General features: G+C 35.4%; 3 protein-coding genes and 2 long non-coding RNA genes across 6 annotated transcripts; 2 read left to right on the top strand and 3 right to left on the bottom strand.

Annotated features, from left to right (window-relative positions):
* LOC109128103 lies at positions 1 to 1412 on the bottom strand. Of its 2 annotated transcripts, none has more exons than XR_002034557.1 (3): positions 1095 to 1412; positions 879 to 1006; positions 1 to 173 (listed from the first exon to the last, which is right to left on the bottom strand). It is a non-coding gene; the product is annotated as an uncharacterized LOC109128103 (long non-coding RNA). The 2 variants fall into 2 exon arrangements; XR_002034558.1 differs by having other exon boundaries at positions 879 to 1001.
* Positions 2901 to 4084, bottom strand: LOC109128102. The gene is made up of 6 exons (XR_002034556.1): positions 3952 to 4084; positions 3740 to 3856; positions 3529 to 3645; positions 3318 to 3434; positions 3107 to 3223; positions 2901 to 3012 (listed from the first exon to the last, which is right to left on the bottom strand). It is a non-coding gene; the product is annotated as an uncharacterized LOC109128102 (long non-coding RNA).
* On the top strand, positions 5007 to 7724 carry LOC104729446 (probable beta-1,4-xylosyltransferase IRX14). Its single transcript, XM_010448384.2, has 3 exons — positions 5007 to 5939; positions 6025 to 6597; positions 7064 to 7724. The coding sequence occupies exons 1-3, from the start codon at positions 5194 to 5196 to the stop codon at positions 7329 to 7331; spliced, it is 1587 nt and encodes a 528-aa protein (XP_010446686.1). The 5' UTR covers positions 5007 to 5193; the 3' UTR covers positions 7332 to 7724.
* Positions 10645 to 12380, top strand: LOC104729445 (germination-specific cysteine protease 1-like). Its single transcript, XM_010448383.1, has 4 exons — positions 10645 to 11224; positions 11327 to 11562; positions 11650 to 11790; positions 11882 to 12380. Exons 1-4 carry the CDS (start codon positions 10720 to 10722, stop codon positions 12134 to 12136), a joined length of 1137 nt encoding a protein of 378 aa, XP_010446685.1. The 5' UTR covers positions 10645 to 10719; the 3' UTR covers positions 12137 to 12380.
* LOC104729444 (probable LRR receptor-like serine/threonine-protein kinase At4g37250) lies at positions 14038 to 16845 on the bottom strand. Its single transcript, XM_010448382.1, has 2 exons — positions 14917 to 16845; positions 14038 to 14814 (listed from the first exon to the last, which is right to left on the bottom strand). Exons 1-2 carry the CDS (start codon positions 16556 to 16558, stop codon positions 14120 to 14122), a joined length of 2337 nt encoding a protein of 778 aa, XP_010446684.1. The 5' UTR covers positions 16559 to 16845; the 3' UTR covers positions 14038 to 14119.

Below are 20484 nucleotides of genomic sequence, written 5' to 3'. Positions count from 1 at the left end.
TTTTTTTTTTTTTTTTTTTGCTTTAGTGAAAATCTTGTTTGACTGTGTTGAATATGAGAGAGCTACCAATGCCCACTGCAGGAGTTGGATCCACTCACTAGTTCGATTCCCGATGAAAATGATGCTTTTTGGTTGTGATGACTCCCGGTGAAAAAGGTAGTGGGAAATTAAGGCTAGTTAACAAAAAAAATAAAACAATCATGAGAGAGCTCTTAACAAGTTTTATAAGTGACAATTTTGGTTGTGGTTTCTGTAGTTACAAACCATATTTGAATTGTCTATTTTTTTTTGTATAGTCATCAATTCCCTTAATCTTTTTACTAAAAACATCTCTTACTAAAAAAACATTATCCCATTTGTCTCAAATATTCAAAAGTACCCAAAATTTTAAATATTAAATATTAGTTTGTAAATATATTATATAATACATCATCAATTCTACCAAAATTGCTAACGGGTTGGGAAAAGGATCAAATATTAAAAAAATCAGAATAATAACTGGACACATTATTAATCTATCGATCCGAGTTTCTACGACTGTATTGGCTTTTTCATTTGAAAACAACGGTAAGAAAAGGATTAACACTTATATCAATATTCTCTGATAATTTAAATATAGTTTGTCGCATATATATTCAAAGTTAAAAAAAGATGACCAAAGTTGTAAAAGTAAAGAGTATTTTATTTCATTATTTGTAGAGTCAATTCTACCAAAATCATTAACGGGTTTGGGGGGGAAAAAATCAAATATAAAAATTTAAGATTAGAAAAAGCTAAACGAACGAGCTAAATCAATTTAACCTATAAATACGGGTTTCTATGATTTTACTGGCTTTAAAGACAACGGATAAGAAGAAGACGGAGACATGATAACTTACCATCAACTTTATGCCGAGATTAACGGCAAAATCCTCAGCGGCAGTTGCCGTCATTCGTTAGCTGACCAATGGACATATTTCCGTGATTGTGAGTTTCTCTCTCGCTTCTTAGTAAAATCTGATCTACTCTACAAATCAAACAAAATTCAAAGATAATTAGCACCAACACGACCAGAAACATGAGAAAGAGTATGATTAAAATAGAAAGATCATTACCAAACCTGACGATTCTTTCCTGAGAGAAGAAGAAGACAACATGATGAAAACAAAAAAACGTAGAACATGGAAATGCTTCTAAAAGATTAGCAAAACATTTTAATAAATCTTATCAGCCATCTTCAACTCTTGGTTATAATTTCCTCCTTTCCAAATTTAAAAAGAAACATAGAGAAGAGATGATGATTTAGGCAAAATTTCCTCCCTTCCCTGAAACTGACGATTCTTTCCTGAGAGAAGAAGAAGACAACATGATGAAAACAAAAAAACGTAGAACATGGAAATGCTTCTAAAAGATTAGCAAAACATTTTAATAAATCTTATCAGCCATCTTCAACTCTTGGTTATAATTTCCTCCTTTCCAAATTTAAAAAGAAACATAGAGAAGAGATGATGATTTAGGCAAAATTTCCTCCCTTCCCTGAAACTGACGATTCTTTCCTGAGAGAAGAAGAAGACAACATGATGAAAACAAAAAAACGTAGAACATGGAAATGCTTCTAAAAGATTAGCAAAACATTTTAATAAATCTTATCAGCCATCTTCAACTCTTGGTTATAATTTCCTCCTTTCCAAATTTAAAAAGAAACATAGAGAAGAGATGATGATTTAGGCAAAATTTCCTCCCTTCCCTGAAACTGACGATTCTTTCCTGAGAGAAGAAGAAGACAACATGATGAAAACAAAAAAACGTAGAACATGGAAATGCTTCTAAAAGATTAGCAAAACATTTTAATAAATCTTATCAGCCATCTTCAACTCTTGGTTATAATTTCCTCCTTTCCAAATTTAAAAAGAAACATAGAGAAGAGATGATGATTTAGGCAAAATTTCCTCCCTTCCCTGAAACTGACGATTCTTTCCTGAGAGAAGAAGAAGACAACATGATGAAAACAAAAAAACGTAGAACATGGAAATGCTTCTAAAAGATTAGCAAAACATTTTAATAAATCTTATCAGCCATCTTCAACTCTTGGTTATAATTTCCTCCTTTCCAAATTTAAAAAGAAACATAGAGAAGAGATGATGATTTAGGCAAAATTTCCTCCCTTCCCTGAAACTGACGATTCTTTCCTGAGAGAAGAAGAAGACAACATGATGAAAACAAAAAAACGTAGAACATGGAAATGCTTCTAAAAGATTAGCAAAACATTTTAATAAATCTTATCAGCCATCTTCAACTCTTGGTTATAATTTCCTCCTTTCCAAATTTAAAAAGAAACATAGAGAAGAGATGATGATTTAGGCAAAATTTCCTCCCTTCCCTGAAACTGACGATTCTTTCCTGAGAGAAGAAGAAGACAACATGATGAAAACAAAAAAACGTAGAACATGGAAATGCTTCTAAAAGATTAGCAAAACATTTTAATAAATCTTATCAGCCATCTTCAACTCTTGGTTATAATTTCCTCCTTTCCAAATTTAAAAAGAAACATAGAGAAGAGATGATGATTTAGGCAAAATTTCCTCCCTTCCCTGAAACTGACGATTCTTTCCTGAGAGAAGAAGAAGACAACATGATGAAAACAAAAAAACGTAGAACATGGAAATGCTTCTAAAAGATTAGCAAAACATTTTAATAAATCTTATCAGCCATCTTCAACTCTTGGTTATAATTTCCTCCTTTCCAAATTTAAAAAGAAACATAGAGAAGAGATGATGATTTAGGCAAAATTTCCTCCCTTCCCTGAAACTGACGATTCTTTCCTGAGAGAAGAAGAAGACAACATGATGAAAACAAAAAAACGTAGAACATGGAAATGCTTCTAAAAGATTAGCAAAACATTTTAATAAATCTTATCAGCCATCTTCAACTCTTGGTTATAATTTCCTCCTTTCCAAATTTAAAAAGAAACATAGAGAAGAGATGATGATTTAGGCAAAATTTCCTCCCTTCCCTGAAACTGACGATTCTTTCCTGAGAGAAGAAGAAGACAACATGATGAAAACAAAAAAACGTAGAACATGGAAATGCTTCTAAAAGATTAGCAAAACATTTTAATAAATCTTACCAGCCATCTTCAACTCTTGGTTATAATTTCCTCCCTTCCAAATTTAAAAAGAAACATAGAGAAGAGATGATGATTTAGGCAAAATTTCCTCCCTTCCCTGAAACTGACGATTCTTTCCTGAGAGAAGAAGAAGACAACATGATGAAAACAAAAAAACGTAGAACATGGAAATGCTTCTAAAAGATTAGCAAAACATTTTAATAAATCTTACCAGCCATCTTCAACTCTTGGTTATAATTTCCTCCCTTCCAAATTTAAAAAGAAACATAGAGAAGAGATGATGATTTAGGCAAAATTTCCTCCCTTCCCTGAAACTGACGATTCTTTCCTGAGAGAAGAAGAAGACAACATGATGAAAACAAAAAAACGTAGAACATGGAAATGCTTCTAAAAGATTAGCAAAACATTTTAATAAATCTTACCAGCCATCTTCAACTCTTGGTTATAATTTCCTCCCTTCCAAATTTAAAAAGAAACATAGAGAAGAGATGATGATTTAGGCAAAATTTCCTCCCTTCCCTGAAACTGACGATTCTTTCCTGAGAGAAGAAGAAGACAACATGATGAAAACAAAAAAACGTAGAACATGGAAATGCTTCTAAAAGATTAGCAAAACATTTTAATAAATCTTACCAGCCATCTTCAACTCTTGGTTATAATTTCCTCCCTTCCAAATTTAAAAAGAAACATAGAGAAGAGATGATGATTTAGGCAAAATTTCCTCCCTTCCCTGAAACTGACGATTCTTTCCTGAGAGAAGAAGAAGACAACATGATGAAAACAAAAAAAACGTAGAACATGGAAATGCTTCTAAAAGATTAGCAAAACATTTTAATAAATCTTACCAGCCGTGGAACGACTTTGCTCTCTCTATCTCTTGTTTTCTAAAAATAGTAAAAAAGGATGAGAAGCCTTTTGCTTTCTAAAAACTACTAAGAATGGTAAGTAAAGTGATGGTACAGAAGAAAGAAGAAGAGAAGTGATTTTGGGATGTTTCAAGAAACTGGCTACGACTTCACTTTTATAAGCAACTTTGATTAACGGCTACTTTTTTCTAACGTCTATATTTTTTACTGTTGTAATTTTTAAATCTTAAATCAAATGACCGTTGGTGAATTTCTGCCGTTCAGAGAGGAATTAAAAAGTTAAAAAATTACGACAACAAAGAGCCGTATTTTTTACTGTTGTAATTTTTAAATCTTAAATCAAATGACTGTTTGTGAATTTCTGCCGTTAAGAGAGAGGAACTAAAAAAGTTAAAAACTACGACAACTCTTTGGTGACGCAGAGTTATCATGTTTAAATTGCTTTGTGTCCAAGTGAAAACGAACCGATAACAAATCTCTCTAACCTCCCCCACCAAACCGGTTTAGTTATTGCTTGCACATACTCTAATAATCTACAAACCGGGATCCTCCTCCATACCGGATCATTTGCTTCTGGACCAAACTGTACTCTATGACAGTCATGAGCTACGTCGTTATCATGGGCCTTACCTTATGGCCCAGTAAAGAATCATTTGGTTAAATCCTTTCCCAAATTCATGTACTTTCCTACTTTTTTTAATACACCCCATTAATTAAAAAACCATACTATATATTTAACATTTTGTGATAAAACAAATCACACTATAGTTATTATATACGCAAACATTTAATATGTAATTTTAAAAATATTTAGAGATGTTTAATGCGAAAAATAAATTATTAACAAAAACAAAATTGGACTTCAAATTAGACACATTCTGTATTGAAACGACCCTAATTTCACTCAAAACTTATTTAAAAGGGGTAGTAATAATTTAATGAAATAGAATTTAACCCAATAGTAAAAAGACACGTGTACCACCTTGTCGCTTTCCCTGGTTCCTTCGATTTGGCGTTGCATCGAAGCATCAGAGATAGAGATTTTGGGGTATGGTGAGAGCAACAGCAAGAAGAGAAAGCGATAATCGAACTGATTCAAGGTCGTGAATTCCAAGTAATCTTTTACTATTTGCTCTCTTAATCCTCAGATCTTTTTGATTAAAGAAGAAGAAGCAGAAGAGAAAGAGAGAGAGAGAGAGAGAGAGGTCAACGAAAGAGAGAATGAAGCTCTCTGCTTTACATCAGAGCTACTTAAATCGCCGTAGCAACAGCTTTAGATCTCCGACGTCGGTTGATTCTTCCGTTGACGGCTCCGGGAAGTCTTTAATCGCTCTGTTTTGGCTGATCCTGCACTGTCTCTGTTGCTTGATTAGTCTACTTCTCGGGTTTCGATTCTCCAGATTAGTCTTCTTCTTCCTCTTCTCCACTTCTTCTACCACAACCAATCTCTACTCTGCTCCGTTTCGTCCTGACTTACCCGTTAAGCACCTCGATGTTCACACCCTCGGCCGTCGTCTAGATCCCGGAGCAGCCACCAACAACTTCACGGTGGCCTCAACGACAAAGAGCTCGCGTGTTGTCGTTGGGAGACACGGGATCCGGATCCGTCCTTGGCCTCATCCGAACCCGGTTGAGGTGATGAAAGCTCATCAGATTATAGAGAGAGTTCAGAAGGAGCAAAAGAGTGTCTTTGGGGTAAAGAGGAGTAAGATGGTTATAGCTGTGACTCCGACTTATGTGAGGACTTTTCAAGCTTTGCATTTGAACGGTGTGATGCATTCTTTGATGCTTGTTCCTTATGATCTGGTTTGGGTCATTGTTGAAGCTGGTGGTGCTACTAATGAGACGGCTTCCATCATTGCTAAATCAGGTATTAGGACGATTCATGTTGGGATTGATCAGAGAATGCCTAATACTTGGGAGGATCGTAGTAAATTAGAAGTCTTTATGAGACTTCAAGCTTTGAGGTTTGTCAATTTTGTTGCTTTTTTTTAATCTTGATTTGAAATGTGTGTGAATGTGGAGCTGAAAGCTATGTTCTTTGTGTTTTAGAGTTGTGAAGGAAGAGAAGCTTGATGGGGTTGTCATGTTTGCGGATGATAGTAATATGCATAGTATGGAGTTCTTTGATGAGATTCAGAATGTGAAGTGGTTTGGTACTGTTTCTGTTGGGATATTGGCACATTCTGGAAATGCGGAAGAGATGGTTTTGTCGATGGATAAGAGAAAAGAGATGGAGAAAGAGGCAGAGGAGGAGAGCTCTTTGTTGCCAGTACAAGGTCCTGCTTGTAACTCAACTGATCAGTTGGTTGGTTGGCATATTTTTAATACATTGCCATATGCGGGGAAGAGTGCGGTTTATATAGATGATGTTGCTGCGGTTTTGCCTCAAAAGCTAGAGTGGTCTGGGTTTGTGTTGAACTCGAGATTGCTTTGGGAGGAAGCTGAGAATAAGCCAGAGTGGGTTAAGGACTTTGGTTCGTTGAATGAGAATGAGGGTTTGGAGAGTCCTTTGTCTCTATTGAAGGATCCTTCAATGGTGGAGCCTCTTGGAAGCTGTGGAAGACAGGTTCTGTTATGGTGGCTTCGTGTTGAAGCACGCGCTGATAGCAAATTTCCTCCAGGGTATGCCTTTTTTTGCTCCTATATAGTCCCATTCATAATTGTTAATCATCTTTACAATCTTCTAGTCCCATTTTTCAACTTTTAGTAGGCTCGTATCAATGAATGTAACTAATCTGCTGGACTTATGCTCAAATTTCAAATTAGGAAATTAGTTAGTACGTTTTGACTAGTACCATATATTAGTTGGGACTGTTAAAACCTAATTTTACTAACCATTTGCGTGAGAGGTCAGTCCAATTTCATCCTAGTTGATAAGTGTCTCATGACTTGACTTGTTCACTTCTCTTTTTTGACTCAAGGCTTTTAAACTCTGTTACTTACCAGGTCTAGTTCTTACATTGAATGTGTCTATAGACTAGAAGGACAGAGAATTGTGATATACTGTCTCTGAGAAGAAGATTTCTTCATACTGTCTAAATGTTATTGATGTTTGATTCTGTTTATCTTTCTTGTTCATTGACTACAGATGGATAATTGATCCTCCACTAGAGATCACAGTCGCAGCCAAACGCACTCCATGGCCAGATGTTCCTCCTGAGCCACCAACGAAAAAGAAAGATCAAATGCCATTATCCCAAGGTGACAACACAGTCGTGGTGATACCGAAGCAGCAACAACATTCCACCAAAATACGAAAACCGAAACGCAGAAGTAAGAGAAATAAACATGAACCTAAACTAACAGATACAACACAAGTTTCTTCATCTTCTTCGAAGCGTCAAGAAAGGAACTGAAAGAAAAATACAGATCAAGAGACCCTTTCTACTATATTATTCATTTGTTGCTAAAAGTTTTAGAGAAACATCAGAGATCATCTTCTCCTCCAGATACCGCATATATTACAGCTAACGAGAGGGAAAAAAAAAGCCGAGAAAATTAGATTATGATCATGGAGTTCCCAAAAAAGGTATACAGATTTTTCGGGGAATGATGATCATTCGTTTTTTTCAATTACCGTTTTATTTTTTTGGTCTTTTGAAACTTTATCTTCATTAGTAACAAAGATTGTTTGTTTCATGTTCTTGAGGGTTACAAAAAAGTGTAGAAACAAAACTTTGTGTTGTATAGTTTCTTACGTTTCCTGCATGCAGTTTCTCAACTTTTACTTCGGTTGATGATATAAATCTTTTCACTCTTGCAAGATCATATCTTACAAATCAAAGTCAATATATATATTCATATACTTAACGTATACGTTATTTTACAAAAAAAAAATGACTATAAAATTGTTGAACTTAAATGAATTCTTTAATTTTTAAATACATGGGACTACTTGTGTGCCTCCAAAATTTATTTGAGCATGGATTATATGACACATCCAAGTGGGGTTTGTAATCTTTTGACACACATATAAACGCTTCTAGTAACTTCAGAAAGTTAAATCTTTGAGATGAAGACATTGGAAAAGATACCTTCGTGAGAAAGAAATGTTGGAAGAAAGTAAAAAACAAAAGAGAATCATAATTTCGTTGAAGTAAGAGAATAGAAGAAAACAGAGAATTATAAAAGCGAGACAAAGACTGCAAACAGATTCATAACTGAGATAATGGAGGATAAGGCGGTTTTGTCAGAACGATCACATGTCTTCTTTAACCACTCCCCCCACTTCTTCTTTTCTTGGTTTTACTATTGATATGGTCCTAGGCTCGTAGCAANCTAGCTCGTAGCAATGGGTGCATGTCCTTTGACCATTTTACAATTCACATCGGTTAGAAGTCGGTTTATTCGGATTAGGTTTTTACCTTTTTTTCGGATTAGGTTTACTCTTGACGTTTTTTGCTTTATTTTTATAGTATAAAAAAACTTAGTAACTATTTTTGAATTTAGATGAATCCCAAAATGACGTTATGCACGAAGGAACACCGCTGATCCCGGAATGCTTTTGATTACACAATTCTCAAGCGAAAAATCAAACATGCCATAAATGTCCCCATGCTTCGTGCGTAGCGTGTAGGGTTCCCATACAAAATGATATCCAAACAAATTGAACAGAATTGTAAAACAGAAACGGTCACCCTTTTTCTTTAAATGAAACGGTCACCCCTTTAGTTGTCACATGTCAGAAACACGAGCGGGACACTTTTGTTTCTTAAACCTTATCAAAAGCCACTTCGGTTTTAAGACACCTCTTCGCCTCCCATTTCCTCCAATCCAAATTTTTCTCTTTTTTCTGTTTTTAAAAGTATAGATTACCTTATATTATTACATATGAAAACTCCAACGGTCAGGATGGGGCGCCGCCTCATGACCATAGAAGCTGCCGTGAAATGGGAACATCTCATCCACACATCATTCAAGATTCCCTTCTCTTTCTTATTTGTTCTATGAATCTTCATAGAGCTCTACGTACATCTTTCTATCAACTAGTATTAAATAAGAGACCACGTTTGGACGGCCAAAATGAATTTAAAGTATTTCAGACGTGAAAACTGTTATAAAAACCAAACCACGTACAGTTTCTTGGGAACTGATGTAACGTTGATTCAGAAATTCACAGACATCTATACCTAATTAAAATGTTCACAACCCAATGTTTACATCTATAGCTAATTAAGTCCACACTATTAATTCCTCGATCTAAAATATAGCTAATAATATGCACGCACATACATGTATATTATTCAACGTAAATGAACTCGATCACGAAGCTATTTCGTAAATATTGATCTCGAATTATGAGATCATCCTGTTTCGAATTTCCCAGTTTTTATGGTATTAATTTAACTATTCATGTTCCCATGTGTCCGGAACTGAAAAGGTCTCTATTTGGGGGTTTGGTATGGTTTAGTAGCCAATGGCTAGTTGGGTGAGACGCGAAAAGTCTGTTTGGCTGATTGACTGGAATCGAACATACTAGAGGGAAACAATAAGTACATAAGACGTGAGCCATGTGACAACTTTTCAAATAAAAAATATTCATTATGTGAATACTGATCGGGTTAAAAGATCAAATAAATTTGCTTGACCATGAAAAGTAAACCATTTTAAAAATAATCGCACATAGGTGTTTTGACTAGAAGACGGAAAAAATAGAATTTGGTTAAAATAAAAAAATTACACTAGGATGAATTAATATTGTTGTGCTAAATCAAGATTGAATGCATTTGTTATACATTTTCTAGTATAACTATAGATATGAATAAATATATTGTGTGCAATAAATACGCAAGTCTCTCGTGATAGCTAAAGAATTGGTGATGTAAACAACAAACTACGGAAAAGTAAAAAAGAACGAACGAACTGTCTTATAATTTGCATGTAGTACTAATATATTACTGATACTGAAACTCATTATAAAAGAATTACACAGTCTACAAGAGAATTCCGTAACAAACTTAGAAGAGAATAGTAAACTATTTGAATTTACAGGCGAATATTTTGACCCCACAGGTCTTCGAAGTTTTGAATTCTCTCGGTGAAATACAATTAAACATGTCGCAAGGGAAAGGGATTGTGTTCCCTAGTTCTTTGCTTTTCTTGGTCGGCCTACTATCTCACAGTTATCTTTAGCTACTTCGAATTATGCTTCATTCTCTAATACAATTATCGATACTATTTTTTAATCCAATTGTTTTGCGTAAATTCATTTTCACCCCCAAAAAAAGTACCTTTAATAGTTAGTCCAGACATTATCTTTCAATAATTCAACTTTAATTAGGACTTAACTTTGTGTCTGGAGACTCCTAATAAAACTGAAGCGAAACTAAATTTCTTCTAGCATATAGCTTTGATGTGAGGATGAAATGCGAAAGTAAAAATTAGCAAAATAAGATTATTTTATACTATATCGTAGATATGTGAAATTCTTGAAATATTCTTATTTAGTTTTAGGCCTTTTGTAATTTTCAAAAAATATATTTTTAATGGAAAACTAGAAGATATTTATTTAATAAAATAAATTTTCTTTCAAATATTGGATTTAAAAATTCATTCGCACCGTCCACCATCTTGCATGCCCATTATTCTCATTCATTATAATAGTAAAGTATTACGTAACACCAACTTGAATACCAAAATTTTTGGTTATAAATAGTCCCACAGTTTTCTCATCCCTCCAGAAAAACAAACCATCTCAAGTATTCATTCATTCATTCCCAACTGCATCCAAAACAACATAACAATATGGCTCCCTCGACAAAAATCCTCTCTTTACTTCTCTTATACGTCATCGTTTCATTAGCCTCCGGTGATGAGTCCATCATCAATGACCATCTCCAACTTCCATCCGACAGCTGGTGGAGAACCGATAAAGAAGTGAGGTCCATCTACTTACAATGGTCCGCGGAACACGGGAAAATTAACAACAACAACAACAACAACGGTATCATCAACGACCAAGACAAACGATTCAATATTTTCAAAGACAACCTAAGATTCATCGATCTTCACAACGAGAACAACAAGAACGCTACTTACAAGCTTGGTCTCACCAAATTTACCGATCTCACTAACGACGAGTACCGGAGTTTATACCTGGGAGCTAAAACTGAGCCAGCCCGCCGCATCGCTAAAGCCAAGAATGTTAACCTGAAATACTCAGCCGCCGTAAACGCCGAGGAGGTTCCAGAGACGGTTGATTGGAGACAGAAAGGAGCCGTTAATCCCGTTAAAGACCAAGGCACTTGCGGTAATTACTAATTATGCTTTTTCCTTTTTAGTCATAAGTAACTTAACATGGAGCTGTGTATCATTGTGTATTGATCTTATATATGTGTATTAATCTACGCAGGAAGCTGTTGGGCGTTCTCAACTACCGCAGCTGTAGAAGGTATAAACAAGATCGTAACGGGAGAACTCATATCTTTGTCAGAACAAGAACTAGTGGACTGCGACAAAGCCTACAACCAAGGTTGCAACGGAGGTTTAATGGACTACGCTTTTCAATTCATTATGAAGAACGGTGGCTTAAACACCGAACAAGATTACCCTTACCATGGATCCAGTGGGAAATGCAATTCTTTCTTGGTAAACACACAAAAACAGAGCAACTCTGTTTTTTTTTTTTTTGATGAATTACAAAATATTGAAGTTTTCTTTGTGTGTGTTTTGCAGAAGAATTCAAGAGTTGTGAGTATTGATGGGTACGAAGATGTTCCTACGAAAGACGAGGCAGCCTTGAAAAAAGCAATCTCACACCAGCCTGTGAGTGTAGCTATTGAAGCCGGTGGAAGAATTTTCCAACATTACCAATCGGTAAGCAAAACCAATCTTGATTTTGTGTGTGTTTAAGTAACAAAACCGGGTTTTGGATTTTTTGAATAACCGGTTTGGTTTTGGTTTGCAGGGGATCTTCACCGGGAAGTGTGGTACAAATCTTGATCACGCGGTGGTGGCGGTAGGGTACGGGTCAGAGAACGGCGTTGACTATTGGATTGTGAGGAACTCTTGGGGTCCTAGTTGGGGTGAGGAAGGTTACATTAGGATGGAGAGAAACTTGGCGGCTTCTAAATCCGGTAAGTGTGGGATCGCGGTTGAAGCATCGTACCCGGTTAAGTACAGTCCAAACCCGGTTCGTGGAAGTATCATCAGCAGTGTTTAGTAGAATCAAGACGCTCGATAAAAAACATTTCACATTTGGGATTTTTATAATTGAATTTAATCTCATATTATTATTGTTTGTATGTATAGTATTTCAACAACAACAAAAAAAAAGTAGTTGATTCATCATAAGGATATAAAACTTTATAAATCCTTATGTCGATCAATTTCTTTATAATTAAAGAAAGATTGCTTGTTTATTTATGAATTAAGAGAAATATATAATAAAATGATATATTTCTTAAGAGCATTGGTTTCACTCTTTAATCCAAGTAAAAACATAACAAAATAGTTAAAGTATCACTCTTTTACCCAAGTAAGAAACATAACAAAAATAGTTTGAAGTTTTCAGATTGTTCATTCATTAACTGTACACTGCTACAAAATCCTTAGTATCTCACTTAAACAAAAACAAAGAACTGTTAGTAAACAAAGAACAAAGGCTCGGGAAATTTGATTAATAACCGAGCCTGTGTTCTCTTAGGTTCGGTTTTGGTTTCAACTTTCTTCGAACCTAATAAGTGAAGAAAAAAGGAAATTTGTTGAATCGGTTACGAAAACTTGAGTCCCAAACTATTATAAATAGACTCGGACCTCCTCGATCTCGACCAAAACAAAGAGAGAAACATAGAAGCAGAGAGAGAGAGAGTTAGAATAAGAGAGAAAGATGCGATTTCATTGCTCTGATTTTACGATTCTCATAATCGATTTCTTCTTCCTTTACAATTGGGTTTTGTCTTTGAATTTTCATAGTTTTGCCCTAAAACTTTTGACTCCAACTCTTGCAACGCTTTGGGTTGTTGGATCTGCCATATTTATCTTCTTCACCAAGTATACAATACAAGAGACGAGGCGGTGATGGAAGATGATGATGATGCTTTGATTCTTCTTCTGCTTTCGTTTACAAAGAATTAAGCTCGTGATTCGGCTTCGGCTCTGTTTTTAGCACGAAGAATAAGACCAAGTCTAGCGAGAGATCTCACACACGCAAGCATCACATCTTGAGCGGAGATGGTGACAGAGAGGAAGCGGATGGATCGAAGGAGATGAATGAAGCTTTTGCGTTTCGAAGAGAAGGCGACAGAGAGGAAGCAGATGGATCGGAGATCGAGATGCAAGAATAGCTTTTGGGCTGGATTCTCATCTTCAGGCCCATTAAGCAAAGGTTTTCTCAGCCCAAAATAAGGTATATTCTCTATCTCATCTTATTATGTTTTTTCTTTTGTTTTTTTTTTATTGCAAGTTTTTTTATTTTTTTGTGTTTTTTTAATGTTAGATTTACAAAATGGTGTGGTTACTAACCGGATTTTGGGATCCAGTCTTTTGATCGTTAGAGATTCCATAATCTAACTTGTTTTCGCATCATTTTGTAGATTTAGCATTTAATTCAATTTTTTTTTTAAAATTATTTTTTATGGATTTTTAAAAGTTTTTGTTGTTTGTATTTTGTTTGTATTTTTTTGAATGCTAAATTTACAAAATGGTGTGGTTACTAACTCGATTTTGGATCCAGTCTTTTGGTCGTTAGAGATTCCATAAGTCTAATTTGTTTTTGCATCGTTTTGTAGATTTAGCATTTAATTTTTAAATAGCTTTTTAAAATTTGATTATTTTATTCCTCTTTTTGGATTTTTAAAAGCTTTTGTTTTTTTATTTTGTTAAGATAGTTTTTACAACTTTTTTTTTGATTTTTAAAGGTTTGTGATTTTGTTTTGTTTTATGCTAAATTTACAAAATCGTTTTGATCATTAGAGATTTCACCAAAAAAAAAATTCGATTTTAAAAATTTTAGTTTTCAAAAATTTTGGTTTAAAATTTATAAATTTTAGTGAGATATATTATATCCTTTTTCGGTAAGAAGATTATTAATGCTGGGAAATCGAATTTGTAAACCAAAAAAAAAACAGGAGATACAAGTTTTTTATACACAGAAACAAGTTAGCAATAAAATTAAATTGACTAAACTAGTTGTATCAAACTGACATTAATGTCCGTAGTGGAACGATGGAGACTTAGCAACAGAGGAGTTTGGAGCCAGTTTTTCAAGAACAGCCAAAGATTCTTTCATCGTTGGCCTCTTTGAAGGAACAGGAGATGCGCAGCTATAGCCTAACTTGAAACAATCGAGTAGAAAGTCTTGTTTGCCATCTAACTCGCCGCCCATCGCCACATCAGCCATTCTCAATGCGCGATGTCCGTCCGCAACCGTCAGTCCGTTTCCTAGCACAATCTCTTCAACGGACACGATCTTTCCCGTGAGAAGCTCGAGAAGGATCACTCCAAAGCCGTAAACGTCCCATTTCGTACTCGGTTTTAGGCTTCGGAGAGACTCTGGTGCGCAGTAAGGCGACATCGGCCCCACCGAGCTTGGACTAGGGCTTGGCGTAGGTCCAATAGATGAGAAGTCTCGCGATGAAGTTGTGTAACGCTTGCTACTGAATATCCTAGAAGACCCACCAGCTCGGATGTAGCTGGTTTCGCCTGTGAGAAGCCTTTCGAGTCCGAAATCGCCTATTTTGGGTTCCATGTCGTGGCCTAAAAGTATGTTACTAGGCTTCAAGTTTCCATGCACATGCTTCTTCTCGTGGAGATAAGCCAGCCCACGTGCAATGCCCTTTGCTATCTTGAGTCGAGTCTCCCACGGTAAATGATAAGGCGAAGAAGACCCTCCTCCTTTTCCTGCCAAAACACACATGTGCAAGATGCAATGTCATCCTACTTTTAGCAAACTAAGCTAATCCATGTAACGGTTAAAGAGACAAACGTTAAATTAAAACTCACGGTAACGGGGGTTGACGAGACTGCCATTAGGGACAAAATCGTAAATGACCAATTTCTCGTCGGTACTCCAGTAGAACCCACAAAGTCTGACCAAATTCGGGTGAACCAATTTCCCAATGGATCGAATATGCGACTCGAAATCCTTAAACCGGCGCTGATTCAAACCATTCTCACTGAGCCGACGAACCGCGAAAACCCTTCCATCCTCAAGAACGGCTTTATACGTTATACTCGAACCAGTGGCTCCTAGAATATAAGCTGAAGCCTTAAGCAGAGTCTCAATCTCCATCTCTTTCTCTCCATCAACGGTCACTAACGTTCCTTTCTTGTTATCTCCTGACCGTTGATTTGCATTGTAACAGCTCTCTTCGTCGTCGTCCTCTTCTTCTTCGTCTTCAGACGGTGTCGTTTCAGGATCTTTCCGTAGACATGACCATTTCTTGAATCTTCTTGATTCCTCTGGTGATGAAGACGAAGAAGAAGATGAAAATGTTGATAGCGTAATTGTTGTGTCTGTCTCTTGTCTTTGTTTGTTGTTGCTGCTGTTGTAATCAACGGTCTTGTTCTTCTTGCATCTATAGATGTAGAGGAAGATCACGGCGAGGATTCCGATTCCGGCTATGTCTCCGATTACAATCCCAATGATAACTCCGGGTCGTAACCCGGTTCGGGGATTTGAGTCGGTTTGTTGTGATTTTGGATCGTTAACCGGGTTTGAACCGATTGTGTTCGGTATGGCGGCGATTGCTGGTGTAGATGTTGTTGGAGCGTCGGCCTCGGAGACAATCGAAGGCGAGGAAGGGATGGGACACGGGTTTCCGGTCGGGTCACCGCATAGACCCGGGTTTCCCGAAAATAAAATTGATTTCTGGTTAAAGAAAACCGGAGAATCCGGGATTGGACCGGTTAAATTGTTGTAGGAGAAATCGATGGTGACGTTTCCGGGGAAATCGGCTCCGATCTCCGGTGGGATTTCGCCGGAGATTTGGTTAAACGAAACATTTAAGAACCGGAGACTATCTCCGCCAAAATCTGGTGGAAGCGAGCCATTGATAAGATTCGAGGACAGGTCTAAGAACTCAACAACTCTCCAACCGCCGGGAATCTCGCCGGAGAAGTAGTTGTTCTCCAAAGAAACCACCGTTAAGTTTCTCAACGACGCCAAGTTAGCAGGTAACTTTCCCGCCAAGGCATTATCAGAGAGATTTAGGGTTAGAAGGTTGTGAAGATCGCCGATTGCGGAAGGGATTTGGCCGGAGATCATGTTACTAGAGAGATCGAGGAAACGAAGCTCTCTAGCGTCGAAGAAAGAAACAGGTAACGGCCCATTGAAGGAGTTGTTGGAAAGATCGAGACTTTGAAGTGTTAAGAGAGAACCCAAATCAGAAGGAATCGAACCAAGAAGTTGAGAATTGGGAAGAGACAAGGTTGAGACTTTAGAATCGTTATTACAAGAGACACCTCTCCAAGAACATGGAGTTTCGTGTTTGTGATTCCATGTTTGTAATGAAGACAGAGGATCAACGAGAACAGAGGACTTAAATTTCAACAAAACCAACCCATCAGAGTTTAAAGCAGAGGAAGTCAAAACAGAGCAAAAGAAGAAGAAGAAGAAAACAACTGGAATCAACTCCATTTTCATAGCTTCATCACACTATTGTGAAAGAGAGAGAGAGAGAGGTGTGAAGAGAGTTAAAGATAGAGAGAAAAAGAGAGAAACAGCTCACGTAACCAAACACTCCACTTCCTGCTCCCTAAATGCTCTCTCTCTCTCTTTGTGTCTCTGTCTCTCTGAGAAAATGTTGCAGAGTTCTTAAATTCTATAATCAATACGAATACACACTTCTTGTTACAGTCTTCCGCATTTATTATACTTTGTACAACTAATATTTGTACTTATCTCTCTCTCTTTCTTTACTGAACCGAAGAAACTAGTAGTAGATTCTTTATAAAATTACCAAGTAAGCTACACGACATTTATATAAGAGCTGCAGTAAATTAATGTTGTAAATATTTTCATGAGGTAATTGACCTTTTACACATATTCTTGTGTTATTGGTTCACACAAGCCAATATAGCTCGAAGGAATCTAGAATCGAATGTATTGGAACTTTGTGAATTCTTAGAAAAATAAGGCATGTTCTATAGTTTTTGTCTTTCGAATATGGTTCTTAATGTCTTTGCTGTGATCCATATTTGTTTTTTTTCTTGAGATGCTTTACAACTTACAAGTATATTTCCTCTCTGTAAATGGCTTTCATGTGCTTTGCTTATTGCTACTATTTTGTTTTTATTGATTTCATTACGGTTTCTGTAAATAAAGTTGGTTTCAATCGTCCGGAAGATTCTGCATTCAATTTCTTGTACGAAGTAATGATTTGTCTTCAAGCTATATGATTAAATGGAGGAAAAAATAGAATAACAATCCATAAAAAAAAATTAAAGACATATATATATATTATATATATTCACGTTTTCTATATCAAAATTACATGTCTTGAGTTTGGATAAACCACCAAGTGGGTAAAATTTTTGTATAGCTTGAACGAAAAAGTGTATATGTTTATCAATAATTGGATTTACGAGTGCGCAGCGCACACACATGGTCCATATAACTCATCATTTTAGTCTCTCGTTATTTCCCTTTTTCCATACTTTCTTAACTATTTTAATATCTATTAAAACAGTTTCTTTTTGTAAAAGTTTGAGGTGATCTTCACCCACTCCCTTTATAAAAATACAAAATTTCAAGCTGAAAAAGATTCAATAAAGTTTGATGAAAATACACTTTAATTATAATGAGTCCAACAGTAAAAGCCACAAACCCAGCCTTGTTAGTTGTTCTGTGGTGGACCATTAATTTACAATTAGATTTATCTTTTACGGAATTACTTATAAAAACTACATGCAAATCTACAAATCATAAACTTAGCGATATATTGAAAAAAAGAATCATAATTAATTCAATTATTTAAAGTTACTTAACAACCCATTTTCCACCTTCCAATCAAGTATCAGTGTAGCTCCCCTGCCAGAGTTCACTAATGCTTCTAATTCAATTTGGTCACTCTAAGTATATTTTAAGCATTTATTTATGGCATTGTTGTAACAAACGCTGCCATTCCTCATTTTCTTCTTCTAGCTTAGATAAAGATGACCTTGTTTTTGAGTATATTAAGTTGGTTTTGTTGTGTGAACTTATATGTTTTGTGGATATTGGGTTTGATTCTGCTTTTATTAGGTTAAAAATGGAACTGGAAAAGAGAAGGCACACAAATGGGGTCAAATCATATGATTTATATAGTTTAAAGGGTAAGGTATCGCTTTAGAAAATTCAATCAATGCTAGTCAGCCATTTGATATACTTCACAATCTGGCTTTTTTATTTCGTTTTCAACCATTCAGATTTTTTTCTTAAAGCATATTGAATGAAAACTCTTATATGTCATCATCATTTGTATATCTTTCACGACTATAAAAATCTTAGGGAAAAAAGAAAGATTTTGATGATCACACAAAATATCTAACTATTTGGAAGTAGAAACAAGTATGGGAGTTACAAACATCAATTAAACAAAAAGAAATGACTCTTGATCAGTCTTGACCTTGGAACTAGGATTTCTATTGCTCCTTTTAAGTAAGATGCAAAATGTATGAATTCCAACCATAGCTTTTTGCCTAATACATGGATCATGTTCCTCCTCCTCACATATTTGTTTATGCCAAATCATCAATAACAATTGAGTCAATGAATACAAAATATACATCTCGAGTGGGAACGGCACCGTGGTAAAAGTAGGTACTTAAAATCGATCATTACATACGTAATCCCCGAAACTCGTATCATTAATTATTCATTAAGCTTCAAAAATTGTCTATATATGCAAAGAAGTAGCTGTTGACTCCTCAAGTTGACTTGAAAATTACGGTCTATATATTATACTCCCGCGTTTTCAGAAAACAAGTAAATTTCATATCATATCTTTTGTCAATACAGTATACACTATACGATTATCATTATGGAACTAATATAATCATAATCCTCTTAAGTATTATGGTATGGGCCTTAAAGGCCTATTCTCTCATTGTTGTTAAAAACATGTGGTCGTTGCAACTTGAGCTAAATCTAGAAGAGAAAAGGGATAAAATCTACTTGTTAGGAGTTAGGACAAACAGTGGTGACAAGTAAAATAACCAAACAAAATTGCCCAAAATATTGGGCTTTTTAAGGCTTACAATCGTAATTACGGCCTTTCCTTTTTTAGGACAATTAAATTTTATTTTTAATTCCGAGCGGCGAGCACTACTACAAAACAAAGACTTGCTACCGTTTCCGGTGGACTTTTTTTTTTGGGGTTTAAATAGAATCTTAATTTATTACCAATATACTATTATTCGTTCATATGAATGTTAGCTTCTGCGAATGACGACATCCGACAGAGTCACTGTCAGCTTTATTCCCAAATTATCTATAAACTATTTTTTTAAGTGGACAATTTGTTTAGCAGAGTGGTTGTAAAATTTTCATAGCTACATCAGATTCTTTTCTTTTATGTTGATAGCTACATTTCATGTATTTATTTTTGTCCAAGTCCCATGCGATGTATATATATTACCTATTTACCTGCAAAATTTATTTATGTTTTACATTACATAATTTATATGTATTACATAATTTGTATAATACATGAAAATATATTTACGTTACAAAAAAAAAAAAAAAAAAAANAATTACGTTACAGTATATTGTGATTTAGCTTACATTTGGAAAATAAGAGAATCGGTAAACGCAATTTGGAGTCAGCAAGCAAACGCAATCTGTTATATTTTGGTGGCATACTTATAAATAACGCAACTATATATATACTACTATATTTATAAACTGACGTTTTGCGAACCCTGAATGATGTGGTTAATATTATAACGAAACTCCACTATCTCTGTATAACAAAGCAATGGATCATCACTAACCTTGTTTTGTCGAATAAAATATGAAGGATTCTTTATAAACTACTTCGGCCCGAAGCATTCTTTCGTTTTTTTTTTTTTAGTAAAAAAGAGCTGAAAAGGGCAAACCAAACTAAACTAGCTAGAGCTAACACTTACATATAATTATCGGCTCATGCGGGGTACGATTAGTAGCCTAGCTATATCACCACTCTCATTCATGTACATTTTTTCCTGTTGGTTTCTGTTACATAAAGCCTTACTGTTACAGTTGTAAAAAAAATTAAAAAAAAAATAAAAAAGTGACTGTTACTAATAATTTCAAAAGGTTATTTTAATACATCTCGAAAGTGAAAAAATAGATCACACTGTTTAATTTCCTGAGCGAATCTTCCTTGTTGCCATGAATCAATCATGATGGATCGTGAACGGTCTAATATCTAAACCACATAATCGACACGCGTCTAAGAATGTGGGCATGTATTCCACGTGCCCTTTTGGCCTTACTGACCAAATAATTCAAAACATTTAGTGGCCGGTGTGGGTTAATTCTTTCTGTTTTCTTTGACTAAAACGTTTTCAAATAGTAAGTATAAAAACTTTTTTTTTTTTTTTTTTTTT

Source organism: Camelina sativa, chromosome 12, assembly GCF_000633955.1.
Source record: "Camelina sativa cultivar DH55 chromosome 12, Cs, whole genome shotgun sequence".
Taxonomy (NCBI): domain Eukaryota; kingdom Viridiplantae; phylum Streptophyta; class Magnoliopsida; order Brassicales; family Brassicaceae; genus Camelina; species Camelina sativa.
This window is presented reverse-complemented; position numbering and strand designations above follow the sequence as displayed.

Bases quoted from the DNA above. Each gene is read 5' to 3' on its own strand.
- LOC104729446 (XM_010448384.2), top strand. From the start codon at position 5,194: ATGAAGCTCTCTGCTTTACATCAGAGCTACTTAAATCGCCGTAGCAAC. The intron at 5,940-6,024 runs GTTTGTCAATTT...TTTGTGTTTTAG, and splicing joins ATGAGACTTCAAGCTTTGAG to AGTTGTGAAGGAAGAGAAGC. The intron at 6,598-7,063 runs GTATGCCTTTTT...CATTGACTACAG, and splicing joins GATAGCAAATTTCCTCCAGG to ATGGATAATTGATCCTCCAC.
- LOC104729445 (XM_010448383.1), top strand. From the start codon at position 10,720: ATGGCTCCCTCGACAAAAATCCTCTCTTTACTTCTCTTATACGTCATC. The intron at 11,563-11,649 runs GTAAACACACAA...TGTGTTTTGCAG, and splicing joins GGAAATGCAATTCTTTCTTG to AAGAATTCAAGAGTTGTGAG. The intron at 11,791-11,881 runs GTAAGCAAAACC...TTTGGTTTGCAG, and splicing joins TTTTCCAACATTACCAATCG to GGGATCTTCACCGGGAAGTG.
- LOC104729444 (XM_010448382.1), bottom strand. From the start codon at position 16,558: ATGAAAATGGAGTTGATTCCAGTTGTTTTCTTCTTCTTCTTCTTTTGC. The intron at 14,815-14,916 runs GTGAGTTTTAAT...GTGTTTTGGCAG, and splicing joins TCTCGTCAACCCCCGTTACC to GAAAAGGAGGAGGGTCTTCT.